The sequence below is a fragment of the Pararge aegeria genome, chromosome 3 (assembly GCF_905163445.1).
Source record: "Pararge aegeria chromosome 3, ilParAegt1.1, whole genome shotgun sequence".
Taxonomy (NCBI): Eukaryota; Metazoa; Arthropoda; class Insecta; order Lepidoptera; family Nymphalidae; genus Pararge; species Pararge aegeria.
In genome coordinates this window covers 7,386,344-7,410,703 of record NC_053182.1, presented here as the reverse complement: position 1 = coordinate 7,410,703, position 24,360 = coordinate 7,386,344, and the positions used below count along the sequence as shown (strand labels likewise).

General features: G+C 34.8%; 2 protein-coding genes across 3 annotated transcripts in view; one reads left to right on the top strand and one right to left on the bottom strand.

The window, feature by feature from the left end:
- The window catches only part of LOC120636264 (ubiquitin-conjugating enzyme E2Q-like protein CG4502), a 312,586-nt gene that overhangs the window by 206,919 nt on the left and 81,307 nt on the right, over positions 1-24,360 (top strand). The window lies entirely within an intron of this gene.
- Positions 6-23,664, bottom strand: LOC120636208 (annulin-like). 2 transcript variants are annotated; one of them, XM_039907572.1, is made up of 12 exons: positions 23,273-23,664; positions 10,216-10,440; positions 8,861-9,139; positions 8,042-8,193; positions 6,134-6,374; positions 5,207-5,367; positions 3,735-3,920; positions 3,183-3,293; positions 2,799-2,978; positions 1,934-2,134; positions 1,061-1,303; positions 6-824 (listed from the first exon to the last, which is right to left on the bottom strand). In XM_039907572.1, the coding sequence occupies exons 1-12, from the start codon at positions 23,397-23,399 to the stop codon at positions 633-635; spliced, it is 2,298 nt and encodes a 765-aa protein (XP_039763506.1). In that variant the 5' UTR covers positions 23,400-23,664; the 3' UTR covers positions 6-632. The 2 variants fall into 2 exon arrangements, with proteins under 2 accessions (XP_039763506.1, XP_039763516.1); XM_039907582.1 differs by lacking the exon at positions 23,273-23,664 and adding an exon at positions 11,011-11,258.

Sequence of the window (24,360 nt, the reverse complement as noted above, 5' to 3'; positions counted from 1 at the left end):
GCTTGTAAGGTGTATAACTTTAATAATACTTATTTACATTTTAGCAGTTATGTTTTGTTCTGTTAAAGCTAGTTTACATACGTCATAATCATTATCATTATCATTAGTTACCAGTCCACTGCAGGGTATGCGTAAATTTTAACTTAATTCACAATCAACGCTTGTCTAATTATTGGGGATGAACCTACCTTATGACTATATTCAAGAATAAGTTTTTTTTTTTCAACTGTCATTAACTTTTGAACAATTTAATAATTTATATTTTGTCACATTTGTACATTGCCAATTTAGCTATCCCCTTTTATTAACTTTGAATAACATAAGGCACTTGTTTTTATTTTCAAAGTTACATCATTTAAATATCCATGCATTGTAAAATATTAAAGCTATTGTATTCTGTATAAATAGCATTCGATTACAGACATTTCAAAATAAACTATAACTTACATAATAATATCTAATACCTACTTATTTTATTTTACTAAGTATAACCTTACCTAACACTTACCTAAAAAAAAAACAAAATAACACAACATACGTACAAAAGGTTTAAATCACACAGTATAATTAAAATATGGGTAAAATATAAATATTTGCAAAAATACAGCTCGCAATGGAAGATTCCAATGATTTTAAATTTGACGTGTTTCAACTGCGTCTATTAATGGGATGCCATTTGTTTCCATTGTTTTGACCATAAAGGTATGGAAGCCGTCCACATCCTGCATCTCCTTGGAAGTAAACTTGGCTGATATTTGGAACCTACCAGCCCATGGTGGCGTAAGCTTAAACTGCGCTTCTGCGATGGCCCCTGGAGCTACATTCTGTAATAGAAAACAATTATGTCTATTAGTGTAATAAAACTTTTTATCAAAATTTTAAAACAGTTTGTATTCCTGGATAGGATATTTTACCTTCACCTACATATTATAATAGCAAGAAATACTTTGCAATATTTAACCACATTTATTAACATATACATATACATATACATAATACATTCTAGTAAGAAATAATATCTTTTTTTTGGTTTCCATTTTTTGGTTAATAATAAACTCACCTCATTTAACTCAATTTTCAATTGCTTCTCCAGACCCGTTCCCTGTACATAAAACTTGGCATTCCTCAACGGTATTGGCAGAGGATTCTCTACTTTCACAACGACTGTACACTCTTGCCGTGTGATCGGTTTGCCGTCAATAGAAATCTTGATGTCAGGGTTCCGAACTCTAAAATCATCTTGTGCGAAATAATCGAAGTTCCTCTCCACGATCGTTGCCAAACACGCTATATTGAAGGATGCCTGTGAAAGAGTATTTCAATTTATTAGAATAACTTAAGAATATAATCTAATTTATAAAGATAGTATTTGTAGAATATTTTTAGGTTCTAATTAGGTATGTACCTAAAACATTTTGCCGGCATGTGTATAGTATTAACAGAATACCTACCTAAATTTTCTCAAGATCGATTCAGTCGGTTAGTTTAAAAATATACCTAACATTTTAGCATTTTTTACATGCCGTTTTGCGTATTGGGCTACCAGTCACATCACCAACCTGCGCTATTATCGTGTTCTCGGCTCCTAAGAGTCGTAACATAATGGATAATGGCCTCACTTAAACTGCTTTCGAAGCAATTGGGCAAAATTAAGAGATAAGATCGTTATAGATATGGTACATAGGTACATATGTGAGATAAATCGTCATACAAGGCACAGGGCTTCTCTCAAAATTAGAGGACCCACGTCGAATTACCACGCTAGCCCAATGCGGATTGGTAAGACTAAGTACACGTCTTTGAGAATATTATGTAGAACTTTGCCGGTTTCCTTAGGATGATCTCCTAGACCCTAAAACATATATTGGTAACCTAATAGAAATTTATAGAAACAATTTTGCAAATACTGGGTCAATTTATTCGTAGAACTTACTTGATCCACTAATTTCTTGTAATAGTCGTCGAAGGTGACAGCCAACGTGATATTTTCCTTCGCCTCTGGCGCTAACACCTTGTCGAATTCGTTCTTCTTGACTCCATCGCCCGTCACTCCCGTATACGTCACAGTGTCCACCCGCAATACGCCCTTTACGTGATGCTGATTTATTGCTGAACGATTCCTTATATGCAGAACCTGAAATATATCAAAATGTGTAATGTAATGATCATTTGTAAGGACGGTCCGACCAATAACTGGTCCACTGGTTTTCTCTTTTTGGTAAGCGCATTAAACTACTTACAGACACTAAAACTTACAACTTAGGTCTACTACGCTTTCGCAGAGAGAGAATGTGAAACGTGCTCTATATTACAACGACACCATGCTACATCGAAAAAACGACGGCACTTACAGTCTTCATATAGTTTTAAAATTAGAGAGGCTCCTTTTAAAAAATAAAGTGAAAGGATTTTAAAATAGCGAAATAGGTAAGTGGAAAAACATCGCATATAAAACTTCGCTGGACATCCCAGGATGGTCCTGCAAGGTGCCGACCTGTGCCCATTACGTATTAACCTGAGAATTAGGTGTAAAGTCCATGCATCTAAAATTACACCGGCCCTTCAGACCGGAATACAGCATTGCAACAATGCTGCTTGGCGGCATAAAAAAGCACGGCAGTAATCCTACTTACTTCTTTTGAAGAGTTCTGTCATAAAAAAACGCTAATACTTTTATATAAATTTAAAAAAAAAAAAAACTTTAAAAATCTCTAATACTACTTAAGAACGTTTATAGCTATTTAATATAATAATAATAATAATATATTTGATATAATAATTTTTATAATATTACTTACCACATTAAAGTCCTGACCAATTTTGATATCATCTCGAAGTTCGAAATCGAAGGTTACTTCATTGAAGGCGTCATTAAGGTAATATCTTGCAAAGATGCTCTCCGATTTTCGGAGCGCTTTTTCCATTGTGTCCCGCTCTTCTCGCGTACGTTCGGGGTACTTATATAGATTTGTGATATCCTGAGAAGCCATTAGACAAATGTTTAATATGTTAACATAGCGTCGCAGTTACAATAGCAATTTACCCAATATGATATTTTGCTATTTAAGTTTTCAATGTAGTCAGGCGCTACAATGAATGAACAATATTTCAGTTAAAAAGAATGGTTAAAAACCGTTTTAAAATAGTTAACATTGGTTAAAATAATAGATTGTAAAACATACCTCTCGTTCCATACGGCCAATTGCTTTCGTTGAAATATTTTGCCCAATTGATACTGTATCACGTGCTAAAAGTTTTAATGGTTGGATTTCACCGGAATATTTCCACAGCACCTAAAACAAAAGTTGGAGCATTTTAAATTGACTACATCATTTTAGTTACTTTATATTAAAAAAATGAAAGTGTTATATGATCTTGACTTTTATTAGTTTACTTAATTATGCTGTTGCTTAGCGACACAATACAGAGAACCTGAGACATAAGTCTCAGGTTTTTTAGCAGAAATGACCTATAGCCAAATCTTTCAATAATTTCGAGGTCATTATCTCTAAGCGATAAAGCACCTTATCGTTTTGTATACAATTAAAAGTTAGCCCATTAACCGCTATCTCACGTGGTGGTTAGTGACGCAGTCGTACCGGAACGCTTTAACGCTTGGCAGCACGTCTTTTTCGGTAGGATAGCAACTAGCCAGGGTGACACCCTCCTAGAAGACAAAATACTTTCCAGTGTGTGAATAATGTAAGTACCTATCCATTAACCACTATTCGTACCTTGTCAGCGTTCACTTGTGCAAAGACATACGAAGCATCATATGGTTTCTGCAGATCACCATCACGCACTGCTCGCAAGGATGAAGGTCCACAACGATACACGTCCTCTGAAGTCTCCTGCGGCGTGGAATCAATCGCTTGCCAGCCGCTATAATCAGCGCCTAGGTCAGGGCGATCCATCCATACCTGAAGTTAAACATACAAATTTCTTTCATTAAAACTTCTGGAAGAAATCTCTTATGATAATTCCTCCTTGTGCACGACCTGACATTTCTCATGTTAATTTTAATCTTTAATACTAAACAAATCAATACATAAAAAAATACTTATTATTCATGCGAAAGTGTGACTGATGTTGGTTACCTATATTCGGCTGGTACATAAATAGATTGCGTCCTTTAGACGGGCATAGGCTACTTTTAATCCCGACGTAGGTAATACCCGGGAAGCGTTCCTACATCTTAGCAGCTAACGCAATCTTGACGATTTTTTGAATTAAGATACTTTTCATCCTGGTCCCTTTGGCAAAACCAACGGCTTACATGGGGTTTTTAGAAAACGAAGCAAACGCGTACCAAATTGCATTCAACAGCTAGCTAATACTATAATATAAATTTGAATTAAAAGAAATTAAAATTCAGACTAAAGTTACTTCAATAAACAAATAACAAAACTAATATGAGTAAGCGAGTAATAGTAAACTAATAACAGAAAGTCTGTAAATACACGATACATATTACGATTGTAACTTTTCAAATCAATGACTCATAAATAATTTAATAGCGTGAGAATCTAAACACACGGCGCGGCAGTGTGTCAAAGCAAAGTTTGGGCAAAACCTTTTTTGGCTAGGCACTGGGCCGCTATGTAAAATTACACGAAACCCTTACAATGAACTGTGAATCAAACTGTGTTCAATGGGTCATTTGAAGTACCGTCCTCAATAATTTAAGATATTTAATAAATAAGCTTACGTAATATGAAAGCTTTTCGCGTTCAGACAGGCAAACTTCATTTGGAAGATAACAGGACGTTGACGAATTAATAAAGAACTCAACCAGTTTGATAAAATACAAGTACGACAGAATTAATACTTAAGTCTATTACATTATATTATCTGCACCAGATTTCAATTTGACTAATTTGATAGTAGGCATATAATCGTTTTAAGTAAACGAAGAGTTATTAAAATGGGTTCTGATTTAGCGGAGATATCTCTTAAAAGAATGTGAGCGAATATTAGATCAAAATAGCCAGTCTTACCTAATCATACTACTACCGTAATAAAGCGTTCTTTCAATATAAACCGCACTCATTCATCGCTCTTAAACCAAGAATAGTTTTATAAGAAACAGATGCAGCATCGAAGCCGATAAAGCCTATTAATATTCGTTGCCAAAATATTTTATAGACTTACGTGATTGGCACTAACTATCAAATAATGGCTCTATTAAGTTCTAAACATAGCTAACCTCGTTCCAAACGTGGTAGTTCCATACGGAGTCCCTGGTGAACTCTTCCAGGGTGTTCCCTTTCTCATCTTTGATTATGTCGATCGTCAGACTACCCTGACTGTCGTGTGCCGCGTCGTAGCCTGTGACTGGTCTACACGGTATACCTAATGCTCTACAAACTGGAACAAATGGGTAACGGTTATTATACAAATGATCCATTTAGCTAGGTGAGACTGAGAGGGTGTATTGTCTTAAGCAGGTATTTACTATCTGTAATTGTAAAACAAGCCTTCCACGGGTAGTCTTTTTGTCTGTTTGGCCCATATCTTTGTCATCCGCCATTTTCTCAAGAATTGTCATCAAGAATATACGATATGAAAATCATGTATTTCTGTCTGTCTTGTATTTCTCTACATATCATAGTGAATCACAACTTCTTTATAATAATTACTTTATAAAGACATATTATATTTCGTTCTCACATGTTCTTTTTAAATATTTTGCTGATAGCTTTTTATGGTGAAATAATAACACCACTCGTTTGCTTAAAACGTTAAGCTATGAAGGTTCTGAGCATGCTCTGGTCTTAGAAGCGTCCACAACTTTACATATATCTACCTCCCGTCTGAGGATTACCATAACATCACGATACCAGTAAGCTAACTTATAGAAAACAAAAAAGTCAGCAATCACTTTGAAAATTTTACTCGACTACAATCTTACCTAGTTTTATTCGGTTTCTACGCAGCATCGTACCTACTAGAGCGCTAAATCGATAGGTGGCATATCTTTGTCAGTAGGGCAGTAAATAGCCATGGCCGAAGCCAAACAACTAGACCAGACCAAAGAACTTGTCAAATTGCCTCTCAACAGCCCTCATGAATAGATTGTAAGGTCGTAAAAATACAAGAAGCAATAACTTTGTTAGAAAATATTGTTACATACTTGTAGTTAAAACACCAGCGTACACCCAACATTGCGCGTACTTCACCGGCTTCTTCTTTTCGTAGTATTTCTGTAGGATGGACAGAGATCCGACCCATTTAAGAGGATGTGTGCCTCCACTGTAGTCGCTCAGCTCCGTGCCCCAGTTTCCAAACAAGATACCATTGTCGTCTTGAACATTGACCGCCGCAGACAATGCTCGCACTGTTCTGATAGGATCGCCTCTCGCTCGACCTTTCACCTATAATTATATAGCAATGTCGTACATGCGTGAATTGTTGCAGCCTTTTTAGTCTTCCGTACCCAAAGGGTGAAATGGGACCCTATTACTAAGACTCCACTGTTCGTCCTTCTTTCGGTCTGTCTGTACGTCTGTCACCAGGCTGTATCTCATGAACCGTGATAGTTACACAGTTGAAATTGATAACGCCAACAGGTAGCTGTTTAAAATATTCGCCGAATATTTAGTTATACAACGTGTAACAGAATTACGAAATAATATTGAAGGATGAACAAGTGTATTTCATAAGGAATCACTCTGCAAAAATATTAAATCAAAATAATCATATTTCTTTTTCGTTTCTACTTATGGCAACCCTATTAAAGATAAAAGACCGACTTGCGCATCGTACCTACGCTACTCGATTCGTACCTAATAAAGTGACAGAAGTCATTTTAATTTTGCATGTGATCTGCATCTGATTTCTTTCAGTAAAATCTATGGCAGTAGTTTACTCAAAAACTATTAGGTACCTCTAATATGGACCTACCATAATGTAACTCTAAAGCCTTTGAAGTATTATTTCATTTACACGTTGTATATTCACTGTAGAATTATATATTAAAACAAATATTTAACAATTATTTTACAATACAACAGACATGATTTTCTTGCCGTTATTATCAAACTTAGTACTGAATCCTTCGTTCACGAATCCGACTCTCACTTGGCCGGTTTTTTAACGAGATGACGTAATAAAAGAACTATTTTATTTATGTATCTACCGTCTCTTTATCCAGATTAAAAAGTATCCATATGTTAGTCTACGGTCAATAAACTTTCTCTGTTCAAGTAACAAAGTCATCATGTGCACTGTTGCTGCGTGAAAGAAGGTCAAATTTTCGCATTTGTAATACTTCCTACTACTACTAAGTATACAATATTCAGCAAACTTTAGATATTTTAAATAGGACATGATATTGCTAATGAATATCAAAATAATATTGTTTACAGTGATAACCTTTTACCGTTTAAAGATAGTTAATAGAGTAATTTATGTTTTTGATAATAAGCGACAGGTAGGCTATATGTTAAACCAGCATATATTCCTAACAAACTGACAGTTGCTTAAAAATCCATAAAAAAAGAATTTTCATACGTATTTTGAAACCTTATCAGGACTTTAATAAAAAAACATCAATTTACGTATGTACACCTTGTCAAAGTTTTGAAGTGAATTATAACTTAAAAAAAAGTTGACAAGGTGTAAATCAATTGACTTGACATGACATATCTATACACGTGTACGAGTGTGCGTAATAACAAGTGTCATTATCCAGATTTCACATTTCCCGAAATTTTTGGCACATCAGGTTTTTGTTCAATCATTCTTGTTAGATGTAGTTTATATTTTTATTATTTATTTATTCCCATCTTACATTTTTGTCATTACAGGAAAAAGTTATCCTAATACGACATACGGCAGCATGTTATGTAAATTTTAATAATATATATAACTATAGTGTATATGATAAAATCCAAATCGCTATATTTGTGAGTTCACTCAGAGTGCAACAAAATAAATCCGTCTCCTCGGCTATCACATTGAGGGTACGGAGTGCGCGCGTCAGTGGCGCCTCCTTCAGTAGCTTGGTATATAATATAATATATAATGAAATCGAACATACCTTTCCAACCTCTCTGACTAGATATAGCGCGCATTCCAATATATCCTTCTCGTACTGCGCATAATTCCAAGGCGTGGGCTTGATTCTATTATAAACTCCTCTGAACATTAGCCCACCATCGTCTTGTACGTACTCCTCGCGATGACTGTGACCTAAATGCGTTAAAAGGATTTAGTAAAGAAGAAAACCTAGTGTAATTCATGCAGGATCGTAAGGAAGTAAAGAAGAGGACCCTAAATCTGAATTCTTACTTGAACGATACACAGCAGTGTAAGGCTAAGAATTATTTTAAATGATTGAAGGATATTGGAAACAGTATTCATTGCATCTTGCACTTGATGCGAGAATCTTCTGGTGTAGTCCCCTCTATATACGGAAATCTGCTTCAGATAGCCGTAACAAATAAGTTGATAAATTAAACATTAATCCTGAATGAATATGAATGGTATGAATAAAATAGTGACCCATCAAAGTGGAGTGCACTCTGGAGTGCATTGTTAAAAAAGCAATAAAGAACAAGATCAAATTTAAATATGTACATCATCTCCAATGTTTTGCTTACATTGGAGATGAGCCTATTTATTTATTTAGCAAGACAGAACAGGACTAAAAAAGGCGGGCTTATCTCTTAGTAGCCATCTCTTCTAGGCATCTTATTACTACAAAGATACATACAAATAATTGTATATTTACATTACATATTTACTTATCATTCGTGACAGTTGTATTAAACCGTAACCTATTTTCCTTAACCTCCAAATTTCCGAAATCCTGTGTATTCAAATAAAAATTGTAACTACATAGAAAATGGATCCTCACCTGGCATATAAACGCTATCATTCAAACACCAAGGATTGAATAGAACGTAAATTGGCAGTGGGTGAGTGTAACTGAGAGATCCACCCCCGTTCAATTTGGTGTCGACGTCTATACGCCAAGCTGCAACAATACAATCTGCAGCCGGGGTCACCGCCACCATGAGATGCGAATCCATTTGACCTTCGTACACAGCATTCCATGCGCCCAAGGTCTCCGACCCTTTCTCCAACATGGGTACCGCAGCCGAAGTATCGTCGGAAGGGCCACGTTTCTCCACATCTGTTGAAAGCATTCCGTTGTTATATCATACTAAAAATAAAAAAACCTACTCACTGCATAAAACGTATAAACGATTATAAACGTAGGTCGAAGAGAAGTAATTTATTCATTCAAATTCAATTTATTTACAGATATAATATATCGATAATACACGAACAGGTGCCTTAGGACTACGGCATATATTTTCCCGCCATATACCTACACTGACTTCGACTACCTCCGTGGCCCAGCGGTAAGCGCTGTAGATAAGCGTTTATTATAACTGCCATACTTCCTAACAAATTAGCCCGCTACTATCTTAGACTGCATCGTCACTTACCAAGATGAGATTACAGCCAAGGGCTAACTTGTAGTAGAATAAATGTTAGGTAAAGTAGATATTTTCTCTAAAAATATTGCTCTCAGGAAAAAGTTTTTTATTATTATGAATGTTGGCTTCGTAGTTATTACCCCCTTTTCAAATAGCCTATGATTAAATATTCTATGGAATCTTTATTATACAATGTGTAGCTGAATACCAAAATATTACTTAACAGGCTTTAGAGATACATGATTTACTGTCTCTGAGACTAATCTGGAAAACGGAAACGCTAATAGTTTTTGAGTAAACCACTGCCACAGTTTTTACTGAAAGAAATCAGATACAGCCCTAACATCAAATGCAAAATTAAAATCAAGTGACTCCTGTCACTTAATTAGGATCGTGCACATAGCATAGGTTCTATGCGCGTATCGGTCCTTTATCTTCAATTGGTTTGTAAAAGTAAACACTTATTTAGAATAAGTTTGTATGGAGAAATAAAATATGTTTCTTTTGATTTATTATTTTTACTAGATGATCCCTTATGGAATATAGTTACGCTACCTTTAACAGTATTTCATAATTCGATTAGGTACACGTTGTTTATGCGAAAGTGGTTTTGTTTGTTTGTCCTTTCTTTACGCCCTAACTTAACAACAAATCAACTTGTTTCTCGGCAGATTTGGATAGCAACTTTATACCGCAGGAAACAAACGTTATAAACAACTAACTAATTCATTTTATAGTAGTAGAAAAAAAACTATATTTGTCTTACCTGACACATAGAAGATGAAGGAAATGGCATCTCTGTTAGCATCATATGGCCGGTTTAACAGAATATCCAATTTGAAGGCCTGACCTCGTCTCACAACCAGACACTTGTCGACATCTCTCGTCATGAGATTAAATTTATTCGTATGATGATTTTCCCCATTGGTATCGACGCAAAAGTCGATACCTTGCACTGCGAGGACGCCCTGTCTGGTTCCGCCGATGACATCTGAATAAAGAATTAAATATGCATATATTATTTGTTAGCAGAATACAAAACTTGAAACAGTTATCTTAAATAAACATGACTCTATTTGTAATTATTTAAAACGCCTACTTGCATACATTTCATAAGCCCATGTTTTAATAAATAGCTGCTATAGATTATTTAGTAAGTTGTTTGGAAGGTGACACAAAAATTGTTATAGCGTTTATCAAGCGTCAGGCTATCTCAGTAAAAAAATATCTTTTCCTGGTTAAGTAGAACCTACCTATGGATCTGATGAATTAATCTCAAAATACGTTACGTGGAAAACTGGTTAAAAATGTAGTTAATCATTTATTGATTGTATTCGTCATCGCTAAAAATTTTCGCGCCTCGCACTTGGGTTCGAGCCAATTCAACTATTATCAACAAACGAATAACGAAAACTTTACCAGTAGGCATACCAAAGAAATAGCTTAAAATATTTTTCATTCATAAATACTTCAAAGAAAATCAAACATTATTCTAAAACTTGGAGGGAATTTTACGAGCTGTTATCACATAGACTTCATAAAAGCATTTGATCAGGTTTACCTGGCTGAAATGGTATAATAATAAACTTCTGCCGCCTCCCGAACCAATGTCTCCACAGGTTCTTAACGTATTCCATTTCGTCAAATTAAACTACACTTTACGCGCTGGTTAATTCTTTTTTTATACAATCATATTACTGAACGGTAACGCTCCGTTTATCATCAGTATCAAATCTAAGATTATTTGGAACTACTCAAATCGGTTTTACAGGTTGATAATTGATTGAACAAACGTGTAGTTCCTCATGAATGCCGTCATGGACTGTTAGTTCCCGCTCTAGGCTCCATCTATAATACTCCTACAGTTTCTCGGTGATGTCATGAAGCAAACATGGCTCAAAGTGCTACAATGCAATTCTCTTGAATCTATTCATTGACGGAACTCAGAGATTACTCATAACTCCTAATGAAAAAATATGACCAAAAAATTTACTCGTAAGACCTTGACTCACTTGACGTAAAAAAATCTGTACATTAAGAATTAAGAAACAATAAGCATTCTATATTTTAAACATCCGAAACCCATAAGAAAAACAAAAACTGGTGAAGTAAAGTAATCACTTACTGAAATAGTAGGTCTACTTTTGTTACTTGTCCGAATCAGTCTATCATCACCTATTAAACTTCCACTGTTGGGCATAGGCCTACTCGCTCATAGGAGAGAGGGTTGTAGAGCATATAACTACCTCGCTGCTCCAATGCGTTGGTGGAGCTTGAGCTTGGAAACACACAAACTTTATTTGGTATTTATTTTATTGCATGCGTTGTTATTTTATACTTTTCTTTTTTTATGTACCTTTGTGGTATACAATAAAAGCATATTCATTCATTCATTCATTCATTGTCTGAGAATCAAATAGTTTTATTTAAAATTTCACCATAAAGACTACGGAAGGGCGAGGCATCCTGGCACAGGTAAGTTTCTTACGTAAAATTATGTGCCTACAACGAATCAATGTTTAGTAATAAAACTTTTTTGGTGAATAAATCCTTTTTGCATTTTTTTTTTTCAATCAATAATATTATATTACAATCGTATTCAACGAATTAATTAATCTGCTGATTTGTGTGAAACAATTTTGTTATTTTAAATCATAATCTATAATGTAGTTGAAATAAAAAGATGTACAAATAAAAATACATACATCTGAGCCCAAGAGATTCCATAAAAAAAACGTCAAATCGTATTTTAAAGAAATAGGTAAAGAGGATGTTGATATGACTAATTTGTAGACTTGATTTGTAGCTGCACCTTTAACTATGAGACAATCCTGCCCTCGAGACACTACGGGCAATGCTGACCCCCACATAACTATAGGTCAATTAATACCATTCGTTCGTAATATCTCAATTTGGCACCGATGCTTTTTTAATTTACTCAAGGAAACACTTGTGACTAGTTAATATGATATTCTCTTATGGATAGAGGAAATAAAATTTCAAATAAATTAAATTTCAGATTTTTCGCTTGACAAAATTCAAAGATAACAGGTAGAATAGTATATTATTTTTTTTATTTTGAGAGAGTTGAGAATTATTATAATAGGCGTGTGGAGTTTAACTTATTAAAGAATCTTCTATGAATTACACTTTTATTGATACTATATATTCGTTTATAGAACGACTACTTTTAACTTTACGTCTCACAATATTATTTTGAAGTAGAGAGATCATCCGTCAAATGGTTTCTTCTTCCCTAGCTGACTTCAAAAGATGTCTTAGAACCTAAGTTACTAAGTTACTGTTTACATTATGTAAGCAACTAATTTTAAGTCTGATCGTCTGATTTCTAATTACAAAAAAAAAAAAAACATTTGGCATAATATAAGGCGTTTTATTATGGCAGTAATTAATATTGTGGGTGAAAAGATCTATGTTTGGATGCGTTTACTGACCAGTTAAGGCAAGATTTACGAGTAGTTTACCCACGCACGCGTAGGTTTCTGCATAAGCAATTGGTATGATCATCGTAGAGTTACAGTTAACAGTTATTACCAGTTTAAGTAATTTTCTAATGAATGACTAATGTTCCTACGCTTGGCTATGATCTCAATGCTGAATCTATTTTATGGTACGGGGTTATTAACCTACCTAAAAACTGTCATATCGTGTTTTAGTTAACCGAGAATATGGTTTGTACGCTTCGTGAAAAGTGTAAACAAATCGGTGCACATGCAGAAGCTTCGCAATATATTTATAGTAAAACAATAAATAATAAATAAATATACTACGATCACTAATAAAAAGTAGTGATCGATGTGATATCAGCATATCATCTGCGAAAGGTGCAGAACTTCTTTGTGGGGTTAAGTAAACGCTTTTACAACATAATTCCTAACGTAATGAATTTCTTAATAACAGCTTAGCTTAGAAGATAGCTTGATAGCCAGCTCCGCTTTCATCTCCCGCAAGATAGAAAAATGTCTGTTAACGTTGATGTTGAAAAGAGCAAGTACTAAGTTTCTTGCCGGCTCTTCTTTTTGTAGAATCTGGCTACAATATTAATACTTTTATTAATATAAGTAAATTACTGTAGTACGTTTAGAAGATTTACACCAACCTTTAAATTTGCATTTATCAACCTACATGGTATACTAAAAATATATATATTATACTACGACCATACACGCATCGCCATCTAGCCCCTAAGTAAGAGTAGCTTGTGTTATTAGTTCTAAGATAACTGAAGTATATTTTTATGAATAATATAGGAACATAAATACATATTATAATATACAGATAAACACCCAGACACAGAAAAACATTCATGTTCATCATACAAACATTTTCTTTTTTAATTTTGTACATATTTATAAGATGAGGCAGTCATACCACCTACTGCCCATTTATGCAAATACCTCAGGATCAAGGAATTTAAATCACTTCTGCGCTGTAAATCTACCTGAGTATATTGTTATCACCAACCAATAACAATAGTTTTAGCTAGCTGTAGCATCCAAGACCTAAAGTAATCTCATGAAAGTCTAACTCGAAACCTGTATCATTATCAATCGTCAGATTGTCTGATGTTATCAAGACCATTTAAAGCCTTACAAAATAGTCGCGATAACAGGTTGGTTAAATCAATCTGTCATTGCCCAGCCACTGTTAAAGCTAAAGGTAAGTGTGTAGAATTATTTCTGATGTTTTGTTGAATTTTATACTTTATAATTAAACGCGTAGGTTCCAAGGTTTCATAACATGGAGAGAATTCAGATGTATGTAGGTTTCGCGCGTGCACCAGTTCACCTTGAACGGCATGCGCTCGACCACGCATTTCATTTTTCAAGTTACTGAACTAGAGTTAAGTTTCCCGCCAGAATTCATCTCTCGTTTATGATAAAAATTTTTACGTCTGACACTTTAGATGTCATAGGTCAAGTTTGTCGGTCAAGTTGTATATTTTAGACAAACGCACAAAGGTTAATTTAAGGTAACCATATGTGTACTTTGCTGTGGAAATCGAAAGAGGTGCGTTCACCGTTCGATCTTCTATCGGTGACTTCTTTTTTGCACCAGTGTGGAAACTGGTGCAAAACAGAAGATTGTTCAAACTTGTTTTAAGTATGAAATAATTCATACAAAGTTGTTTCAAGTATGAAATAATTCATACAAAGTTGTTTCAAGTATGAAATAATTCATACAAACTTGTTTCAAGTATGAAAGAATTCATACAAACTCTACGCATTACTCTGTAGTCGTTGTAGTTATAATTGGCGGACCAAACAGGTGGCTCGTCTGATAGTAAATAGAAAGCCATCTTTTATATACAGAGCACCACTTCGCTGGCCTTGCAAGGAATACGTCCTGCAACGTGCCACCCTGTGTATATAAACCTGAGGTGTAGGTATTAAGCTACTTGTGCCTGCTATTGTTAATAATTACACCAGCAACCACACCATTCAGACCGAAATACAGTATTTCAACAACGCTGCTTGGCGGCAGAAATAAACATGGCGCTAGCCGGATAAAACTAAACTCTTCCCCGGATGCTACTTTAAGTAGGTATATTTTCTTTAACCATAACGTCACACTATTTATTTTATTTATTTATTTAACTCTTTATTAAGTTGTGTACAACCACTATGAAGTTAGGAAAATAAAAAAAAACAATAGAAATACAAAGACAGAAGTAGAATACAAAAGGCGGCCTTATCGCTTAGTAGCGATCTCTGACAGAAAAAAATACGGAAGTTTCACCCTTTATTTGGCTTAAACTCTGATACTATACCTACTGAAATTGTAGATAGTAGTCTTTTAATACAATGAATATCTTAGCTGTAAACTATTAGGTTCAGGGCGAGACATATTTCTGCGTAAATGTACATTGATTACGCAACTCCTTACAAATTTAGACCAGTGCTAAGAATTAAAGCAAACTGGTGTCGAAACCTTCGAGATATCCACAAACACGTCAAAACCGCGAATGTTTAATTTTTGACCGACATCAAAGGACAGAGGTCGTAAATTTCATTGTGATTTTTATTCGTTTGTCTGAAGCTTTGTCATTAGCTTTAAGTACATACTGAATGTAATATAGATTGTAATTTATAAAAAGATTTATAGCTACTTTAATCAAAATAAATTATAACGACTTTTTACTGTTATTTCCACAGATAAAAAACACTAGTTTATTACCTATGTAGAAAGGAGGCATTGTTAAGATAATATTATTATTCTCGAGCCCAGTGTTTTAGTTTCATTAAATTAGAACAACTGTAATAAATATTGAACAGTATTTATATTATTTTTCTTTATTATGAAAACTGTGACACCCTCTTTGTAAACGTACTTCCAAACTTGCGTTGTAGAGTCTCTCTACGCTCCACTACTCTCACAACTGTGCCATCCGTTTAAGTACATTTAATAGTAGAAAAGCTTTTTGTGATAGCGCTCGTGCGGGGAAGAAGTACCGCCTTTTTCTGCCGCCCATAGTCAGCATTGATGTGCTCTGAATGGCGAGGTTGTCGGTGACATTACGTGAGGCTTAACACCTCAGCACTAGTGTTGCCCAAATTCAGTCTTGGTCTTGCAGTCTTGGTCTTGTTCTTGCGTTTTTGCAAGACCAAGACCAAGAACAAGACCGCGTATTTTTAGCAAGACCAAGACCAAGACTGACCGTGCAAGACTTGAGCAAGAACAAGACATAGCCTGCAAGACTCTTGCGTCTTGCAGCTAGGACTTAGCGCTATTTCACGGAGTAGTTAGGTGTAACAGTTCGGTGTATAGGTAGGTAGGTACGCTTAGGAATTCTATGAGACGCAAAAAACTATATCAAAGTATATGAAAAACTGGACCTATGCGCATTACGACTAATACCATAAACATAGCGAATAAAAAAATATCTATTAAAATCAAACTGAGTGCATGCATAGTTATGTTTTAACCATCGGCACTTTGATAATGCGGCATCAAAGGTTTTGTACTTACTTCTCAAAGAAATTTGCCGCTTTTCGGAAGTACATGGTTATGATACACGCGCCGGCGGCTTCTTTTGAAATCTAAAACAATCGTTGCCGCCGCGCCGAAATCATAACATTTGACACTATTCATGCAAAATAATTTCGAATTTTAAGAGTACCTACAGGTGTTCCAAAGAATAAATAAGTTTCAGAGTGCTTAGAATGAAAATGAATACATTATACTGATCACGCAAGTAGTATTATGATTAGGATAAAATGGTGAGGATAGGTAGTAGATGTCATAATAATTCATTCTAGTAAGTAATTATAATATTGATTACTTATATGGTTTTAAACTAATTACTTAGGTACTATTATTGTACATTTAGTCATTATATTTCTTAAGTTTTTACAAGAAAAAATAGCAAAAAAGTGTTCGAATATCTCTGAGAGAGATGATGAGAGTAAGTATTTACTAGCTGTGCCCGCGACTTCGTCCACGAGGAATAGTAACTTTGGAGGTATAGTGACGTTCAGGATTTATTTATTTATTTTAAAACTTCTGTCATCAAACATACAAACGAACTCTTCAGCTTTATAATATTAGTATAGATGCACGCCAAAACATTCACTTATATGTAAAGAATAGTGATTGGCACTAATTCTTTACATATATTTTATTCACGGGTCGCGTCTGTACAAGTAGGTAATATTTAGTGTGTGTTTGTACGCCGCACGCGGCATCGTTCGATTTGCGGCGGCATCCTTTTCATAGAGCCGGCACGTGGCGAGGCGGCGCGGTAAAAAGCAAGGAAACGTACTATAAATGAAGGAATTATTTTAATTCCAGTCATTTCCAATTGAGCTGTGCTTCGATTCTAACTTAATAATTGTTTTTACTAATTCTCGTTGTTTTCTAAAAACGTATCACGTGTACAATTTAATATGAGTGACGAAGATTCAAATTATTCTAGTCCGAGTAACGAGAGTTTGAGTCACAGATCTAAAAGACCCAAAAGCAAATTTGAGGAGTTTTTCGAAATAATTCATGCATCCCAAACTGCCTTGTGTAAATTGTGCCAACATAAAAAGATTGAAATAAAAATGAAAAACAGAAACACTTCAGGCTTAAGGAAACATCTAATGTCTTTCCACAAAAAGGAATCAGAAATATTTCTTCCTGTTAAACCAAAATTAAGTGGAGATATCACAAGCTTTTTAGTAACCGCTGGAAGAAGTGGACAGGTAAGAATATTTTTTTAACAGTTAAAAGAATTTTAACTCCGCGTAGCTATTCATGCGATACTTTCAAAAACGCCATTAACTTACGTAAGTATTTTTGAGTTAGTGGTGTTTTCATCTAGTGGTGCGACATATTAAGTATGTAATTATCGTCTTAAATATTTTTTATAAACACCCATATTTTCATTTAATCGGCCAGTAACAACTAAGTACTTTATTTTGGTAAATTACAGTACAGTGCAACCTTAATATAACAAATATCAATTTAACGATTTTCTCGATTTAACAACAACAAACCTCCTCCTCTTATACGCTCAAACCTAGTATGTTTTAAATAATAACACAAGATTTATTGTTTTGTTTCAGTCGGAAAACAGCAGTGACAACATCACGACAGCTACAGTTGATTGGGTGGTGAAAAAATATCTTCCCTTCTCATTTTTCGATGACGAAGCTACACAAGTATATTTTCGACGTATTTGCCCTAATATGGTGTTTCCTAAAAGGTCTACACTTAGAAGGAAAGTCAAAGAGCGATTTGAAGAGCTCCAATTGAATCTCAAGGAACGACTTCAACCATTATCATCTAAAATGTCGTTTACCATTGATGGGTGGACGTCAATTGCTGGTAGGAGTTACTACGGGGTTACTATTCATTATATAGACAACGAATGGAAGTATCGATCTGTAGTTCTTGATTTTATACCATCACGCGGTCGACATACTGGGGAAGATATTGCAACGATTTTCCATGAATGTTTATTGGAATATGGCATAATTGATAAAATACAAGGTATCACGGTCGACAACGCAACTGCAAATACCAAATTTATGTATGAACTGGGCAAACAGCTGCCGCCACACTTTGATTCAGACAATCAACATTTCCGGTGCTTTGCTCACATTTTAAACCTTGGTGTACAAGATTTATTAAAGACCTTAGCATTACACTGTGAGTCTGACACTAACGCGCAAGATCAGCAGTACGAAGACTATGCAGACGAAACTGAGGATGAGGAAGATGAAGAATCTGCACCAAATATTGCTGACTCGCGTACATCTGTAACAAAGTTACGCAGTATTTCCAGTAAAATAAAAAGAAGTGAGATAGTGAAGAAGAAGTTTCAGTCTGCTTGTGAAGCAGCTGGCGTGCCATCAAATCTAAATGCCATTCTTGACTGTCCAACGAGATGGAATTCCACACATGATATGATTGGATTTGGTTTAAAAGTGAGAGCGGGCATTGACATATTGTGCAGTTCTGTCACCGAATTGAATGATTTTCAAATCACAGCTAATGAATGGCAGGTACTCGAAAAATTACATAAATTTCTAATAAACTTTAAACTTTTAAGTACAAAACTTGGTGGAGACAAATATGTTACGTTACCGCTAGTCATTGTATCATTTAATCTCTTGCTAGATAAAATTGAATCCATGGTAAAACAGTTAGATGAGAAACCTAATCGATCTGAAGTGGATGAAAGGCTCATTCTAGCTTTCCAAGCAGCTCGAGACAAAATGCTTAAACATTACAAGAAGAGCAACTGGATTTATTGTACTTCTTTAATTTTAGACCCAAGGCATAAGGCTCAGACTTTTGACCTGACAATGTGGGGGAAGCAACTTAAAACAGAAAGTCTGCGCAAGTTCAATGAACTTTATGAAGAATATAAAAGTCTACACTCACTGAACAAATCTCTGGAATTACCAGAAAAAGACAATAAAGTATGTGATGAAGATGAAGACGTAATAGACTTTGATAAACTCTATGAATGTCCCTCGACGTCATCTGGATCTTGTCTTCAAGGCTTAGTGATAGACGAGTTGGAGGAGTACCTGAGAAAACCAAGAACTGCCAGCTCGGAAGACATTTTAGATTGGTGGAGGACGCATGAGACAGAGTATCCGATTTTCTCAATACCTGCAACTTCAGTACCTGCTGAGAGGTTATTTTCTAAAGCATCATTAGTAATTAGAAAACATAGAAATAGGTTAAGTGATGAGTCAGCCAGATGGTTACTTTGTATTAATTCTTGGTCAAAAGAATTGATATAAAGTATCATAACCTAATGATAAAGCTGTTGATTTGTGTTGTATTTTATTTTTTATTCAAATAAATGATAAATCGTAAAACTCTTTTATTAAATTTCTTATAAGTTGAGGGTTCAATCTCTTTCTAGACAGATAAGTATAGTTCTTTAAAATACAGTCAAGTTATTGTAATTAATTTGTTTTTTTACATGTTTTAGCAAATGTAAGCTTATAAATCATAAATGTTTATTAAGAAACAGTTACTTCCATGGAAAACGACATATAGGTCAGTTGATTTTTCGAATTTCTTATCAAATCTTCAGTTATTTATTAATCTGCTTGATCTTTACTATGGCTATGTTAATTCAAGCTCACAATGTTCCAATTCTAATACGTTTTTCTAAGATTTAAAGTAAACTTTAATAAATAGTAATAGACTAATAGGTAATTGCAAGACTTGCAAGACTCTTGCTGCAAGACCAAGACCAAGACCAAGACTGGGAGCGCAAGACCAAAACCAAGACCAAGACCAGGTGTATTGGCGCAAGACCAAGACCAAGACTGGCTAAGTCTCGTCTTGTTCTTGCATTTGGGCAACACTACTCAGCACGGCGATCTTGGGCAGGAGACAATTATCTCCCCGGGGAAAGGATAACAATTTATCTTCTTCTTATTAACAATCAGAGCACACGCACAAGTGGAAATAATATCCAAATGATATATGTGTAATAATAAACGGGGGTAAACTTCTCCTATTCTAGATTCCAAATTTATTATTCATTATATACCTTGTCAGGGGATATAATATGGGGATATAATTTTTGTCTCCTGCCCGAGCTAGTCAGGTTAATAATCACTGATCGGCACGTTGCAGGACGTTTTGCTTGCCCTGCAAAGTGTTGCTCTTTTAACAGGCGTTGGTTTTCCACTTACCATCAGGTTGGCCATCTGCTTGGTTCTTTATTATTACCATAAAAAATCTGCCTGACAACACTGAATTTACGTATTAACGGAGCGATCGGCATCTTAACACATTATATGCCCATAGTAATCTGTTACAAGGTCAAGAGGTAGGTACTAGGATACCATACCATATAAAAAGGTTCACTTATAGTTACTCAGTTTAAAGAAATGATTGTTACTTCAAATAACTTACAAAACAAATTGGCAGATGGGATGTTATGGATATAAAATTTTGGATTTGGCTTGAAATATATTAATACTAGCTATATCCCGCGACTTCGTCTGCTTTTGATTTTGTTTTTGATGTGGCATTCAATTAAGTTGTAGTTCTAAAATAGTTTAAAGTATTAAGTATCGCTAAGCCTAAAATGAGGGGTTAGCTGCTGTCCGCTGAGGAGTTCTGTCCTCAATCTCCAACCACATTCATCAGATCTACACAAAGTTTGGGCAAAATTAAACACATATTATAACCTCTATAATACAAAAATTATTATTTAAATCGGTTATAATTTGTCGGAGTTTTGGTGTAAAATCGTCAAACACTTTCATCCCCTCTCCCAAAGGAACCGAGCTTAATGTCGGGATAAATCCTATATTACTTCTAACACTTCCAAAAATGTGTGTACAAAGTTTCATGAGGATCGGTTAAGTAGTTTTTGCGGGAAAGCGTAACAAACAAACTTACATTGACATTTATAATATTAGTAGGGATAGGGATAGGGATAGGGATATGGATTAATGGTCAACCTAGATACCAATTTGCTATGATATATACATATTTTACTTAAATATTACGGACTTTCCTACAAATTATAAACCATATTAAAACCTCTTAGGGATGCCAATGCCGATGAATTCGGGTCGGCGAGTTATTGTTTCATAATAGTAATAGTTGTTTTCGGGTAACGAAACACTCAATAAAGTTAAATATTAAAATTTATTAATTTCAGGTCATTTTACAATTTAACAATCTTTTTTTCTATATTGTAACTTTTAGGATATGTCTACGTGACTCTATGTTCATATGTAGATATAGACCAGAATTACGTACTCCATTACCACTGAGTTGTTCACCTTAACCACATCACCCTCGCCGTGGTTAAGAAGATATTGTGGCTCAACATTGAGTCCCACATAGGGTATGTCCCTTGGAAGGAATGCGTAGGTATATGTATTTCCCAGCAAAAAGAATCAGTTACAACGTGGAAAATCTCATTCTACTAGTTCAATAAAGAATTAAGAAATGACACTTAGTTAAAGAATTTTAACGACATCGACGATATTTACCGTGCCTATGTATTATGGCTCTAATAAAATGGTTAATATATGTACACTTTTGTAGCCGCAAAGGTGCTCCTACACAAATGTAAAACATATTTACGAAACAATTATTACGAACAACATTTATTAAAAGTGGCATATATAATGATCACCTTTTGCTTTTAATAACCTCAAGTGATGGTAAATGATGATGCAGTCTGACATGTAACCTGCTAGAGGCAGTATTATTATACCTAGGCCCCCTAATCGGTTGTTAGACGGCATCGTATCGAAACGTAAAATCGCCTGGCGTCACATCTTTGTCAGTAGAGTGGTAACTGGCGACGCGACTTACGAATCTTCCCACCAGTAGTAGCATGATGATCAGTCAAAGTATGCGATAAACTATATAATTTTGATATTCTGCATTTAGAGATAGGAGCAAGCCCATATTCCCCCTTATTTGTAAGAGATTAAAACTCACCACAGTACTCTTATATGTTTTGGAGGACTTTGGTTACGAATTTCGACTCTGGTAAGGCTTAAGTAAATAATTCATGTTTATGTTTACACCAACAAAAACATGCAACTAAATGCAACATGTTTCAAAACAATGCGTATTTTCCGTGTGGGAGCACCATAATAAAAAACGTATTATCTACATACATATCTTCTTAACTACCCAGTGATTATTTAAGATTTTCCTTGTCATTATTTATCTTACGATTCAAATACTTTACAAATAGATTAATTTGGATTTAATTCTACAATATCTTTTAATCATTTTCTATTGTTGTGTCTGACTGACTCAAATATCAGCTTTGATAAAATAAGCTACTTCCTATATGTTTACTTTATTCCTATATGTTTTGACGGTCAAAAAATATCTAATAGTCCCTAGTCATAATATCACGGAACCTACCGGTGCCCTCTCCGGCTTCTCCCAACAGTGGGTGAAAGGGAAATTCCTTGGCATGACCGCTGTACAAATTGTATATATATATCGGTTATCTGGTGTTACTAAACAAATCAAACATAAACATCAGTTTTAGTAAAGACTCCACTTATTGAATATGCAAATATATAGTTGTATAGTTTTATTTAAGTTTTGGAATTCCCCTACCTATAAAATGGCAAACACAGCTGTTAGGCCTCTACGTCAGTTATTTGTAAATGTAAATGCTACCAGCAGAAATTAAAAAAAGAAGAAATTTCTTTAACATAGACTTCATTCTTAGTAACATCATAATCATTATTCTCAAGGTCTTAATGAGTAGCCCAATATTATAAATCCGAGCCTGACCATTTATTGCCAGAAAGACCGATTATCTAAGTATGAGTTTATTAAAAAATGTGACTTACTGTTAGATGTATCCAACTGCGGAGGTCGTGGGAGATCTTTAAGGTCATAGGAATCGGATCTCTGAAATCCGCAGCATCCACAACGAGGCGGACAGTAATACGCCAACTTACTCTTCACCGTACCCATCTCACTTTTAACAACAAGTCATAAATCACGAAATTTAATTTAATACCATGAGATTAAACCAATTTAACACTAATTAACAAGATTCCACATAAAATGCTTAGATCACCTTTCGAACAACTGAAATTCACGCAACGTTTGAACAGTAGGCCACAGTTTGTAGGTAAACAAAACCAAAATGGTTCAACGTACGTAATCCACTTAAAAAATATTAATACCGAAAGTATCTTCAATTAACGCAATCGACGCGTGCGTTCGACTCGCCAGATTCGATTCATCTGATCAATTGGATGGTAAGCGCCATCCTTACCTATAAAATTATTCATACGTGACCTCTTATCAGCGGGGAAATTTGGATGCCAGAGACCTAGGGATGGCTCAACAAAGTACATCGTAATATTGAATCACTATGATTCAATAAGCATCACTATAACATTAGTCAGCGAGGTCGGCACTCGGTGACATTTCATAGAACCCTTTGTATAGGTATGTCAAGGACTAAGGGCTTGCGGTCTGATCATTCCGCTTATCTCACACCTCCCTAATAAGGTAACAAGAGCAGTTCAAAATGGGATTACCTGTGATTAAAGAGCCTAATGTGTAATATAGCCTAGTGGTCTAAATATTTACTTATCAATTTCTTCGTAAGTTTAGCTAGTTTTATTAAAAATACGCGTTTTTTGTTTTACCGAATAGTATATATATACCGGGATAATATATACCGGGATTTTTAACATTTTTTCCCCTAAAAGATATCTAAATTACATGAAAGTAACATGGGCTTTAATATATATTTACTATAACTTACTAAAAGCAATTTAAAATTCCAATCCGGCATTAAACTAAAAGCCTTATTTTTCTGATCAACAGGGATCATAAAAGGTTGTATCGGAAAGTTAATCAGATAACATGTAACAATGTTTGACAACGTTATACAGCATACACAATGCATACACACGTTTAT

Bases quoted from the DNA above. Each gene is read 5' to 3' on its own strand.
- LOC120636208 (XM_039907572.1), bottom strand. From the start codon at position 23,399: ATGGGTACGGTGAAGAGTAAGTTGGCGTATTACTGTCCGCCTCGTTGT. The intron at 5,368-6,133 runs GTATGTAACAAT...CATTTGTTCCAG, and splicing joins CGCTGGTGTTTTAACTACAA to TTTGTAGAGCATTAGGTATA. The intron at 825-1,060 runs GTGAGTTTATTA...TTTCTATTACAG, and splicing joins TGAAAATTGAGTTAAATGAG to AATGTAGCTCCAGGGGCCAT.